The sequence below is a fragment of the Papio anubis genome, chromosome 2, assembly GCF_008728515.1.
Source record: "Papio anubis isolate 15944 chromosome 2, Panubis1.0, whole genome shotgun sequence".
In the NCBI taxonomy this organism is placed as follows: Eukaryota; Metazoa; Chordata; class Mammalia; order Primates; family Cercopithecidae; genus Papio; species Papio anubis.
Genome location: NC_044977.1, coordinates 5,773,005 through 5,786,420, shown reverse-complemented (window position 1 = coordinate 5,786,420; position 13,416 = coordinate 5,773,005). Strand labels below are relative to the sequence as shown.

At 36.7% G+C, this 13,416-nt stretch overlaps 1 protein-coding gene across 5 annotated transcripts in view; it reads left to right on the top strand.

The window, feature by feature from the left end:
• GBE1 (1,4-alpha-glucan branching enzyme 1) overlaps nucleotides 1–13,416 on the top strand; it is a 266,685-nt gene that overhangs the window by 221,896 nt on the left and 31,373 nt on the right. For all 5 annotated transcript variants that reach the window (XM_009198200.4, XM_021933937.2, XM_003893800.4 and 2 more), the window contains 2 exons: nucleotides 1,013–1,197; nucleotides 2,780–2,910. In XM_009198200.4, coding sequence (XP_009196464.2) covers nucleotides 1,013–1,197; nucleotides 2,780–2,910 — 316 coding nt within the window. The remainder of the gene's footprint in view (nucleotides 1–1,012; nucleotides 1,198–2,779; nucleotides 2,911–13,416) is intronic.

Below are 13,416 nucleotides of genomic sequence, written 5' to 3'. Positions count from 1 at the left end.
TTAGAAAATCACAGCAATAATTAATTGTAGCACATGAAAGAAAATTTTGGAAAGTAGCATTTAATTTTTAGGGAAAGAAAAGAAGGCTTAAAGTAGAGATGGAACTTGAGGGCAACAATAAGAACCAATTGGTTAGATGACTAATATCTAAAATTGCTTCTCGGAATGGAAACTACGTATTTGTTACTGTTTTATTTTATTTTTTAAGTTTATTGGGTTCCTGGTTCTGATCATTATAGTGAGAGATAATATTATATAGATCCCCAGCCAGGGCTCTCAGCTGTACACACAGAAGAATAAGCGTAAGCATTCGGGCACACTTGAAATGAAAGGTACATATCTAGTAGTAACAAATAGATCTGAAAAAGAAATATGGAAAGTTAATAATAAAAGTAATGGCTTGAGTTTCCTTAGCAGCTGAAGTTTATAAGGTATTTGCCTAATGTGATGTGGTAGGAAAAACTGGATTTTATTGGGAGGAACTCAATTTTAATGGTTGCTTTCCCACTGTGTGAAGCTGGGCGAGTCTTTTAACCGGCAGAGCTTTGGATTTCTCGTCTGTGGAATGAATATAATAGAGAGTTCCTTTGAGGATCAAAAAATAACCTACATACAAAGCCTTTGGAAATTGTCAAGCGTTGTACAGATTTCAGAGATTATAGAAATCGAGATTTCAGAAATTACTCTGAGATCTCAGAGATTGTTTCAGAAATGAAATAAGTATGGCATCAATAATTGTCTTCAGTTTGTGCTTGAGGAAACCGGATGTGCCACAAGTAATGAGCAGCCAAACTGAAGCTGGACCCCGGGCTTCTGAGTCCAAATGTGGTTCTTTCTGTGCTAGACCATGCTATTTTTGAGCTACACCTGTACATCATTCGCAGGACACAGGTCTAGTAAATGATAGCCTAAACTGAATTTTAAAAACATTAAAAACGTATAATTATTGATTTATTATTAGTAAGAAATTCTAATATTACCAGGTGACATTTACATTTGTGTTTGAATGCAGGTAATGAATTTGGGCATCCTGAATGGTTAGACTTCCCAAGAAAAGGAAATAATGAGAGTTACCATTATGCCAGACGGCAGTTTCATTTAACTGATGATGACCTTCTTCGCTACAAGTTCCTAAATAATTTTGACAGGGATATGAATAGATTGGAAGAAAGATGTGGTTGGCTTTCAGCTCCACAGGTAAGCTCTTTACTCTGAATGCTGTGTTTTAGTCACCAGTGATGAACATGCTTAGAATGGCAACTGATTTCAATCCATATGCAGGTCTTTTAAACAGCATTTTATTATTCAGTGTGTAGTGTCCTGTAACATACTTCAGGTTGTCAAAACATGCCACTGAAGTCTCTCCAATTGATAATGAAAATCTTAAACATAATGGCCTGCTTAGTTTCCTGGTTTGTTTGTTGTTACTGTTTAAATTTAGTCATTTGTATTTTTATTGGTGAAAATAAACAATAAAAGTTCTGCAGGGAACCCATTTTGGAAATTGCTGTGGAAACATCTTAATTGTTTTGACCACTTTTTTATGTAAATAATTATGCTGTCATAAAGAAACTACTTTGACAACATGTAGATTTCTTTATTTCTTTTTTTTTCTCTTCTTTACTGGTCTCTAACTTGTAATTTCAATAGATGCCCTTATACCTGCATGCTGTTTTGTGTTTTTCATGAGACTGTCTGTCCTCTGGAATTAACGTCTCAGTTTTCAACAAATTTTAGAAAATGTAATTAACAAGTGAAAATTTTATACAGGCTTCTTTTTTCTTGGCAAAAATTAACATGTAATATGTCTTTGTTATAATCCATTTACTTTATACTGGGGCTGTTTGAAATTACTGTTGATGTGTTTTTACTTTGGTGTCTATGATTTTTTTTTTTTTAATGGCTGAGCAAAGGTATTTATATATTTAGTAAGATTTGCTCCATGACATGAATGCCTTAATCACGTTTATTAGAAATGCTGTTTCCAGAGGAGAGAGCAAAATGATGCTCCTTTTCAATAGGAACAGTGTTGAATACCATAAGGCACCCCGTTTACTCTAGAGCTTTAGTTCACTTTCTAAATTACCAAGAGTGCTGCTGCTGATGACATGCACGGCAATAAGTCCTCTCAGAGCTCGGGCTGAGTGAGGATGGAGTTGGAAAAGCAAAGGCTTTTCACAGCCAACTGAAAATACATGATGATGAATAAAAGAAGAGAGTTTACAGATATAATTTCTTTTCAGACCTTATCTTTTTATTAAGAAAAAAAGTATTGTAATTGACTTTAGGTTGCCATTGAATCTGACAAAGTTGGGTAAAAATGGAAAATGGTTAAGAGAGCTATAATTTCAGAAACTACGTTAAAATAACAATGTTACATTACATTTTGAAAAGTAATTTTATATACCTAACCGCATTAAGCTGGAGACTAGAAGTCTTACAGAAAATTCACTTATTAGATCTAATATATACAAACACTTTGTAGTATGTATGGGTACCATGGTTTTACTTAAAACCTGAGCCACAATACTAGTTCTCTATTTGAGCTATGAGGTCGGCAAGTGGCTGGTGAGCTCTGTATACAACACTAAGCAATTTTTGAGACTGTTCTTGGTTCACAGTTAAGTATAGCAAAATTGTAACATGTTCAAAAAAATATAGTGTTCTGAAATACTTATTTTGGGTTTAATAACCAGACTATTGAGAAAGACGAAAAATAAGGTACTTGTGGCAGTATCTAGATATTATTTAAATGTAATACGTGTATTAATTCTTGCAGGCCTATGTGAGTGAAAAACATGAAGGCAATAAGATCATTGCTTTTGAAAGAGCAGGTCTTCTTTTCATTTTCAACTTCCATCCAAGCAAGAGCTACACTGACTACCGAGTTGGAACAGCATTGCCAGGGAAATATCCTTTTTGTTACAAGTGAATATAACTGTCCACATTCACTTCTTTATTATATTATAGGACAAAAAAAAAGACTAAGGTTGATCTTGATAACAGAAACATTGATTTTCCTCATCTGAAAAATGAGGAACTTGAAACAGTTGGTGGATAAATCTTTGCTCAGCTCAGTTATACTGAATTATTCCTAAGCTTCATTTTGGCTTTAAACAGAGAGGTTAGTGCAGACGTGGTTCACATCAAAGGAAAGAGCTGTGGATCTTGCTGTCTTGAAGGTTTCAATACGGAGCCCTGCTGTCCAGGTCCCCACATCCACCAACACAGAAGACAGTAAATGAAGTCTCCTGAGACAATAGCAGAGGCTCTGGACTTAGGGGACCAGGCTTTAAAAAGTGTAACTGAACATTTCTGAAATAACATTTCTTAAATGCTGTTTAGATCCAGTAAGCAATATGGGATACGGCTGTAGTTTTACTCTATGAAAATATTTTGTAAGTTACCTCTGAGACTTGTTTCCTTTCCTCCACTCCGTGGGAGAGAGCAACAATAGTTGTAATGATAGCTTCCTTCCTTTTTCTGTTTCTTCCCCTAAAATTCAAGACATGGCATACCTTTGTAGGCCTGAATTGGTCAGAAGGAAAGGCAGGGGCAATGTGAGCAATAGAAATAACCAGGAAGGATGTTTTTGATGTTCTCTGTGTATTCGTTTACTCTTTCTTTCATGCATTTCACAGATACTTACTGAGTACCTGTTTACTGAACACCTCTGTGACGACTCGGAGCTAATTACTGTAAATACAGGAATTCTCCTAGCAGATACAGTCACTGCCCTCATAGAGCTTTTAAACTAGTAAAGGAGATAAACATTAGTCATTGTAAGTTTGATATTATTACAAAGGAAATATACAGTATATTTTAAAGACATTTTACTAGATCCATGAAAAAAAAATGACAGATTCAGGACCTAGCAACAGATCAGCCCAATTTTTCCAGCAGACAGTAGAAATAATGTGCTTGTCCCCTGAAGCCCTAACAGTGATCTGCCACCTGAACAAGGTGCCTGATGCCCACATGAAGTCCTATGTGTCAGGGTGTCTCCAGCTACAATAAAGAAACCCTCCCACTCAGCTGGCTCAAATAATAAGGAAAATGTATTTGTCACTTAACAAAAATCCTAAAGTCTAGTTTCCCCAGCACTGTGACAGTATCAGGTTCCCCAGTTCATTCTTTTTGCTTTCAATTCTCAGGGTGCCAGCAATGTCCAAATGGTGGCCCCTGTTAATAATCATTAGATAAGAGCCATGACTCCAAGTGTCACCCACCTTCAGACACAACAAAATGCAGACAGATTTTTTTGTGTATCTCTTCAACAGTGAAGCTACTTCTTTAGCAAAATTTCTTTCATATTTTATGGACCAAAGTTGGGTCTTACATCTCCCAGAAAAATTTTCTAGGAAGAAAAATGATTATTACCATGAGTGGCTTAATCAGGAATTACCCCCCAAGCCTCAGGAAGACATCCCTTGGTAAAGTGGACACACCCAGACAGAATTTTACTCTGACAGTAAGAGAAAAGAGCCAGTGCTTTTTAGTAAGTAGCCTGCAGCATCTGTCACCACCTTGTGCTGCTCATGACATTGAGGGCAGAGAGAGATGGTTCCCTACTTTCTTCCCACCCAGCTCCACATAACATCAGAGCATCTAGGAGAGGAGGCTGTAGTTGTGACAGATAGCACAAATGTGCCCCAGTTAACCTACAGAATGTGCTGTGTTGTCTGTCTCTTTATGCCTACGAATAAATCAATGTGATGGGTTATCTACACTAAAGAGTACAGTACTATTCTGGGAAACAAATGTCCTCTTCGTTTCCATGAAAAAATCCAAACAAATACTAGACACGTAGCAATTTGTATGTGATCCTTCTCACCTCCAGAGTGCTAAAGTAATGCTCCTAGACTAAACCCTTCTATACTTGGTAGTGTAATATAATATAATCATACCAAAGTAGATTTACAGAATACCTGGCATCTACTGCAACCTTTGTTATATCTTTGCAGCACTGTCCTTGACCCTTAAGTAGAGGGAAAGAAATGTATGAAACCCAAACTGTGATGTAAGTCTTAATGCAATAAGTGGAAAAGGAACAAGGAGCAAGAATGTTCCATGGGAGAACAAAGGACAAGAAAAATGAAAAAATAAATGGCAAGGGAGAAGGAGAGAGATACTGAGATTAAGACAAAGACTTTTAAGCCTAGATTTGGGAAATGAACAAGATTATAGCAGGAAAAAATGAAGAAAACCATTTCAGCTATTAGAAATCATAGACTATTCTTAGATAATGGACAGTACAATGGATTAATTGGAGAATGATGACTATAGAAAGAAGTATTAAGAGATAAAGCTGAAAACATAGATGGAGATCACATAATAGAAGATTTTAATGCCATATTAATTAGTCTTTTTTCTATGATTTTATAGTGAATTGCTGCAGGTTTTTGACTAGGGAGCTACTTGATAAAAATGTAGGCTTTAGTAAAAGTTCTCATGTACCAGTGTGTAAGGGAGCTTTCATGAGGAAAGAGATTGGAAGTACAGATATTAATTATGAGAAATTGCAGTACACCTAAAAGATAATTAGGGCATGAACTAAAATAATGGCAATAGAATAGAAAAAGTTTATGAAGCCCTTGTAGTGAAGGAACTCAGGATCTGTTTGGACATGGAGTAAAGAAGGGAAAATGTAAGGTTTCACTTTGAACAATAGAAAGAATGCTGGTGGTATTATTCCTGAGGATAGCAAAGCCAGGAGAGGTAACCAGTTGGGGGAATAGAAAATATAAATTTGAGCAGGATGGTTGAATAGAACTCTACAACGGTTGTCCTCCCTTCAGGAACACCAAATTGAACAACTATCCACACAAGAAAGTACCTTCATAAGAACCAGAAATGAGGTTAGCAATCACAGCACCTCATTTTAACATTATTTCAAGCAAAGAGGCATGGAAGAGGGTAAGAAGGACAGTCTTGAATTCCCTATACCAACCCTCTCCCACGTCTTGGCAGCACCATGTAGGACATGGAAAGAGAGAATCTGTTTGCTTGGGGGAGGGAAAGCACAGTGATTGTGGGACTTTGCATTGGAACTCATTGCTGCCCTGTCACAGCAGAAGGCAACATGGGCAGAATTCAGCGAGCACCCACAAAGACAGCCTTTGGCCCAGCCCTAGCCAGAGGGGTATTGCCTGTCCCAGCATTCGGAACCTAAGTTCCAGCTAGACCCAGCACTGCATGCTAAAGTACCCTGGGATTCCAGATAAATTCAAAAGTCTAGGCCACAAGGACTGCAGTTCCTGAGCAAGTCCTGGTGTCGTACTGGACTTAGAGCCAGTGGACGTGGGGTACACAAGAAAGGAGAGGGAAGAGTGAAGAGGACTTTTTCTTATAATTTGGATACCAGCTCAGCCACAGTAAAATAAAACAGCAAGCAGAGACCTAAAGCCCCTATTTCAGGCCCCAGCTCTCAGAGGACGTTTCTAGACCCACCCTATGCCTTTTAAGGGAACTTGCTTCCCTGAAGGGAAGGACACAGCCCTGGCAGAATTCTTTACCTAATGACCGAGGTAAAGTAGCCAAGTAGCAATTACCACAGGCCTTTGATGAGACCCAGAACCGTGTTGGCTTCAGTTGTAACCCAGCACATTCCCAGATATGCATGCTGGCCCTGAGAAGAGACTCCTTCTGCCTGAGGAAAGGAGAGGGAAGAGCGAAAAGGACTTTATCTTGCAACTTAGGGATCAGCTCTGCCACAGTAAATAAAGCGCCAAGCAGACTCCTAAAGCCTCCAGTTTTAGGCCTTAACTCCTAGATGTCATTTCTCAACCTTCCCTGAGCCAGAAGGGAACCCACTGCCCTGAAAGGAGACATAGGTCTGGCACAATTCACCAACTGCTGACTAAGGAGCCCTTGGACTTTGAATAAACATCAGCAGTAGCCAGGCTGTGGTTGCAATGGCCTTGGGGTGAGGGTGGCCATGGAGAGAGAGCCTCCTTCTGCTTGAGAAAAGGAAAGAGAAGAGTGAAAAGGACATTGCTTGCAATATGGGTGCCACCTCAGCCACAGTAAAATATGGCATGAAGTAGGTTTCTGAAGTTCCTAGTGCCAGGCCATAGCCCCAGCATGGCATTCCTAGACCTACCCTGGGCCAGACGGGAACACACTGCCCTAAAGGGAAAGACCCAGGCCTGGCAGGATGCTCTCTCCCACCACTTGCTGACTAAAGAAGCCTTGGCCTTTGAATAAACATCACTGGTACCCAGGCAATAGTCACCGGAGACTTCGGGTGAGGCCTAGTACTCTGCTGGCTTCAAGTGGGACCCAGCACAGTCCCAGTGGTATTGATAATGAACTTGCTTGCTTCACCCCTTCCTCGAATTCCAGGCAGCTCCAGGATGGATTGAGAGACGACCTTTGTTTGGGAGAAAGTAAGGGAAGAGAACAAGAGATTCTGCCTGATAATCCGGTGAATTATCTCAGATCTTAACTAAGACCATCAAGGTAGTACCTCTATGAGTCAACAAGAGTGGAGCCCCTTAATATAGATAACACTGCAATGACTGAAGACTTAGATCACAATACCCAAGTCTTCAAATACTTAGAAAACCTTCCCAAGGACCAATATAAACAAGCCTGAGCTGTGAAGGCTACAATAAATACCTAATTTTTCAATGCCTAGACACTGGCAAACATCCACAAGCATCACTACCTTCCAGAAAATCATGAACTCACTAAACAAACTAAATAAATCACCAGTAACCAATCCTGGAGTGACAGAGATAGGTGACCTTTCTGACAAAAAAAAAAAAAAAAAAAAGAAATAGCAGTTTTGTGAGGCATCTTGATGAAATGCAGTTTAACAGAGAAGGAATTCAGAATTCCATCAGATAAATTTAACAAAGAGATTGAAATACTTTTAAAAAAATCAAGCAGAAAAATTCAGTTGACAAACTGAGGAATGCATCAGAGTTTCTCAACAGCAGAATTGATCAAGCAAAATAATTAGGGAGCTTGAAGACAAGGTATTTGAAAATGCATAGAAAAGACGAAAAACAAAAAAGAATGAAGCAGGCCTACAGGATCTAGAAAATAGCCTCAAAAAAGCAAATCTAAAAGTGATTGGCTTTAAAGCAGATGGAGAGAGAGAGAGAGACAGAGAGAGATTCAGTTAGAAGTTTATTCAAAGAGATAGTAATGGAGAACTTTCCAAGCCTAGAGAAAGATATCAGTACTCAAGGACAAGAAGGTTATAGAACACAATGCAGATTTTACCCAAATAATAGTACCTTAAGACATTTAAAAATCAATTTCCCAAAGGTCAAGGATGAGGAAGGGATCCTAAAAGCAGCAAGAGAAAATAAACAAATAACATATAAAGGAGCTCCAATACATCTAGCAGCATACTTATCAGTGGAAACTTTACAGGCCAGGAGAGAGTGGCATAGCATACTTAAAGTGCTGAAGGAAAAGAAAACTTTTATCCTAGAATGTTATATCCAGCAAAAATATCCTCCAAATATGAAGAAGAAATTAAGACTTGCCCAGACAAACAAAAGCTGAGAGATTTTGTTAACACTAAAACTGACCTACAAGAAATGCTAAAGGGAGTACTTCAGTCTTAAAGAAAAGAATGTTAATGAGCAATAAGAAATCACCTTAAGGCACAAAACTCACTGGTACACAGACAAATAAGTACACAGACAAATATGGAATATGATAAGGCTTCAATTGTGTTGCATGAACTAACTACAACAGCTTTTTAAGACATAGACATTATAATAAGATATAAATAGGAACAACAAGTTAAAATACTGGTGGGGGAAGTTAAAGGGTAGAGTTTGTATCAGTTTTTCTCTTTGTTTGTTTGTTTTTGCAATCAGAATTAAGTTGTCATCAGTTTAAAATAGTGAGTTATATGATGTTACTTGCAAGCCTCATGAGAATCACAAATCAAAAAGCCTTCCACACAGATAGACAAAAAAACAAGTAAAAAGCAAGAAATTAAAACATATCAGCAATCAGTTTCACAACAAGGAAGACAAGAAGGAAGACAAAAAAAAAAAAAAGAAACCAGAAAACAAATAACAAAATGGCAGCAATAAGTCCTTATCAGTAATAACATTAAATGTAAATGGACTGAACTCTCCAACCAAAAACATAGAGTAGCTTAATGGATAAAAATACAAGACCTAAATATCTGCTGCCTACAATAAACATACTTCACCCATAAAAGCACTCATAGACTAACAAATAAAGGGATGGAAAAAGACATTCTGTGCAAATGAGAAGCATAAAACAGCAGGAGTAGCTGCACTGACATCAAATTATATAGATTTTGAGACAAAACTTATAAAAAGGGACAAATACGGTCATTATATAATGACAAAGGGTCAGTTCAACAAGAGAATATAACAATTATATATGCACCCCACACTGGAGCATCCGTGCATATAAAGCAAATATTATTAGAGCTAAAGAGAGAGATAGACCCCAATACAATAATAACTGGAGACTTCAATACCCTACTTTCACCTTTGGACAGATCTTTCAGCAGAAAATCAACAAAGAAACATGAGATGTAATCTGCACTATAGACCAAATGGACCTGATACATTTCATCCAATGACTGTAAAAGGCATGTTGTCCTCAGCTCATGGAATATTCTTAAGAATAGACCGTATGTTAGGCCACAAAGCAAGTCCTAAAATATTCAAAAAAAAATGAGATAATATCAGGCATCTTCTCTGACCAAAATGGAATAAAACCAGAAATGAATAACAAGAATTGTGGAAATTATGCAAACACATGCACATAAAACAATATGCTCCTGAATGGCCATATACCAATGACCATACCAATCCATGGCTAGGTGAAGAAAGAAATTACAAATCCCTATCAAAATACCAATGATATTCATCAAATAAATGGAAAAACAATCCTAAATTTTACTTGAACATAAAAGACCCAGAATAGCAAAAGATATGTTGCACAAAAAGAAAAGAACTGGAGCAATCACATTACCTGACTTCAAATTATACTACAGAGCTATAGTGACCAAAACAGTATGGTAATGCCATAAAAACAGACACAAATACCAGTAGAACAGAATATAAAACCCAGAAATAAATCCATGTATCTATAGTGAACTTATTTTCAACAAAGGTGCCAAGAACATACAATGGGGAAAGGACAGTTTCTTCAATAGATGGTGTTGGGAAAATTGGATATCCATGTGCAGAAGAATGAAGCTAGACCCCTGTCTCTCATCATATACAAAAAAAAAAAAAAATCAAAATGGATTAAAGGTTGAAATCTTAGACATAGTTTATGCCTAAACTAAGCATAAGCAATCAAAGCAAAAATGTACAAATGAGATGACAGCAAGTAAAAAAGTTTCTGCACAAAAAGAAAACAAAGGGAAGAGACAATCCACATTATGGGAAAAAATATTTGCAAACTATCCATCTGGCAAAGGATTAATAACCAGAAATATATAAGGAGCTCAAACTATAGGAAAACATTTAATAATCTTATTTAAAAACGGGCAGAAGATCTGAATATACATCTCTCAAAAGAAGACATACAAATTGCAAACAGGTGTATGGAAAGGTGCTCAGCATTACTGATCACGAAAGAAATGCAAATGAAACCTACAGTGAGAAATCTCACCCCAGTTAAAATAACTTTTTTCCAAAAGACAGACAATAATGATCCTGGTGAGGATGTGGAGAAAGTAGAACCCGCATACACTGTTGGTGGGGTCGTCAGTTAGTACAGCCAATATGGAGAACAGTATGGAGATTACTCAGAAAAACTAAAAATATAACTATCATATGATCCAGCAATCCCTCTGCTAGGTATATACCCAAAAGTAATCAGTATATGGAGCAGATATTTGCACTCCCCTTTTATTGTAGCACTGTTCACTCTAGCCAAGATTTGGAATCAGCCTAAGTGTCCATCAATACACAAATGAATAAAGAAAATATGGTACATATACACAACGGAATACTATTCAGCCATAAAAGGAATGAGATCGTGTTATTTGCAACAACATGGATGGAACTGGAGGTCGTTACGTTTAGTGAAATAAACCAGGCATAGAAAGACTAACTTTGCATGTTTTCACTCATTTATGGAAGCTAAAAATTAAAACAGTTGATCTCATGGAGATAAGAGAGTAGAAGGATGGTTACCAGAGGCTGAGAAGTGTAGTGGGCTAGTGAGAAGGAATTGGAATGCTTATTGGCTGCAAAAGCATAGTTTGACAGAATGAATAAGACCTAATATTTGATAGCACAACAAGGTGACTGCAGTCAACAGTAGTTTATTCTACATTTTAAAACAACTAAAAGTGGAATAGGAATGTTTGTAACACAAAAAAGGATAAATACTTGAGATGATGGATGCTCTATTTACCCTGATGTCATTATTACATATTGTATGCCTGTATCAAAATATCTCAGGCACCCCATAAATATATATGCCTACTATATACCCATAAACATTTTAAATTTTAATTAAAAAATTATTTCATCATTGTCAACAAATGGAAATGTATAGAGTTTTCCATGATGATATTTAGGAGAAAAATCTTGGGGCAAGCTATAAGGATCTATCTAAAATATATTAATATATTAACTTTAACAAGTAGTGAATATTATGAAAGCATACATAGTAATATATGTATTATATTTATATGATATAGTATAGGGTATTACTGTGACCCCTATACGTCAGTAAGACCCCCAAATGTTAGTTTATATATACTGACACAGAATTACACTATATTTGAAAGCCTGGTTTGGTTTTGAAAATCTTGACGCAAATTCGGTCTTTTTGAAATTTAGTTTTCTGCTTAAACGTCTATAGGTACTTGTTAACATGAACATTTTCTACTTTAATAAATAAATACTGAATGTTTTTACGTTAGTCACCTCTTTTGGAAGCGGTACTCGTTATAAGTTGTGATGATACAGACATTGGAAAACTGAGCCATGTCTTTATAGAAATTATAGTTGGATCCTCGGTCATCTATTTGGTCTCCAAGAGAAACATGAAGAAACCTTGTTGACCTGTTTCCTACATTTTGCCTGCTACAGATTTGTGCCCACTTGGACCTTAATTATTCTTACCACCCATCTCTTTCATGTCTTTCCGTTAACAAGTAGTAAATTCACATATGTTGTTGCTTTCTCTGAGAACATTTCCATTGTAATAATTCTCTTTGAATACTCACAAAGTATTGAAGATGTAATGGTCTATATAGGTGATGGGAGAATTGTATCATGATTTTTACTTTATATATTTTAAGTTTTGGGGAGCGGGAAGGGAGCAGGAGCACATTTCCAATGTAATTTACAACACACCTTCTAATTAAGTATATTTTAATAACGCCAGCCGTAACTCTGAGATTGAAATCACAACATCTTCCTTTTGTGAGGGACTCTGCTCCACCCTCCCAGTTCAGTGCAGAAGTCCCATCTAGAAATTTCTTACAAATAATCACCTGTTATTCGAATACTTTGCAGTGCCAGGAATATCACTATTTCACAAGATAAACAGTATTGTTTTTTAATAATTAAAAATGTTATCTTAATGCATTAATTCTGTACTCTGGGACTAACACCTGTTCTATGTGCCAGCTATTCAAATTAGAAAGGCTTTTAACATGCTTCTTAGATTACCACCTCTCCCTGGTTTTTCCTCTTCCAGACCAGATTCCACTAGTTTCTTAAATAAATTCTCATGATACTTCCCAGACGTCTTAGCATTGCATCTCCCTTATCAAAATGCACCCAGCATTGTTCACAATCCTCCTACACTAACAGCAGAGTATTCTAGATATGGTCTGGCAAGTATGACATACAGAGCCCCATTACCTTCCTTTATCTTGATGCTGCTCTCTTATTCATATAATTAAAGTTACACTAGCTTTCCTGGCAGCCATCACATTTTCCTTTCCCATTGTATTTGTATCCAAATAAAAATCTTGAGTTTTTCTTTTGTATCCTAGTATTATGTCATATCTTCCTTTTTCTTTATTCAGTTAATAATTTCAACCTAAAACCCTAAATTTAACATTAAACATGAAAAAGTACAATGTTAACTTTGACCCTCTAACATATTAGAAAAGATAAAAGAATATTACAGGACACTTCTCTGTCATTAATCTGTTAGGATTGTAGCATCTCCCATAGCCAGCAAATGGATCTCTCCCTTTAACTTTTTGTTGTTCCAAGCTTAGCTTTAAGGTCCCTTTTTCTTCTCTCTTGCATTTTTTTTTTTTTGTCTCATTTGTTTTTGGCCCTTTATCTTTCTGACTTTATTCTTCTACTTTTAACCTACAGTGTAGCTCAGTATTATAGAATGAATTCAGATATACAAAGTATTAAAAATCAGGATTTCAATGGTATATTTTCTGTCTTTAGCAAAATATTCTATGCCATTGGTATT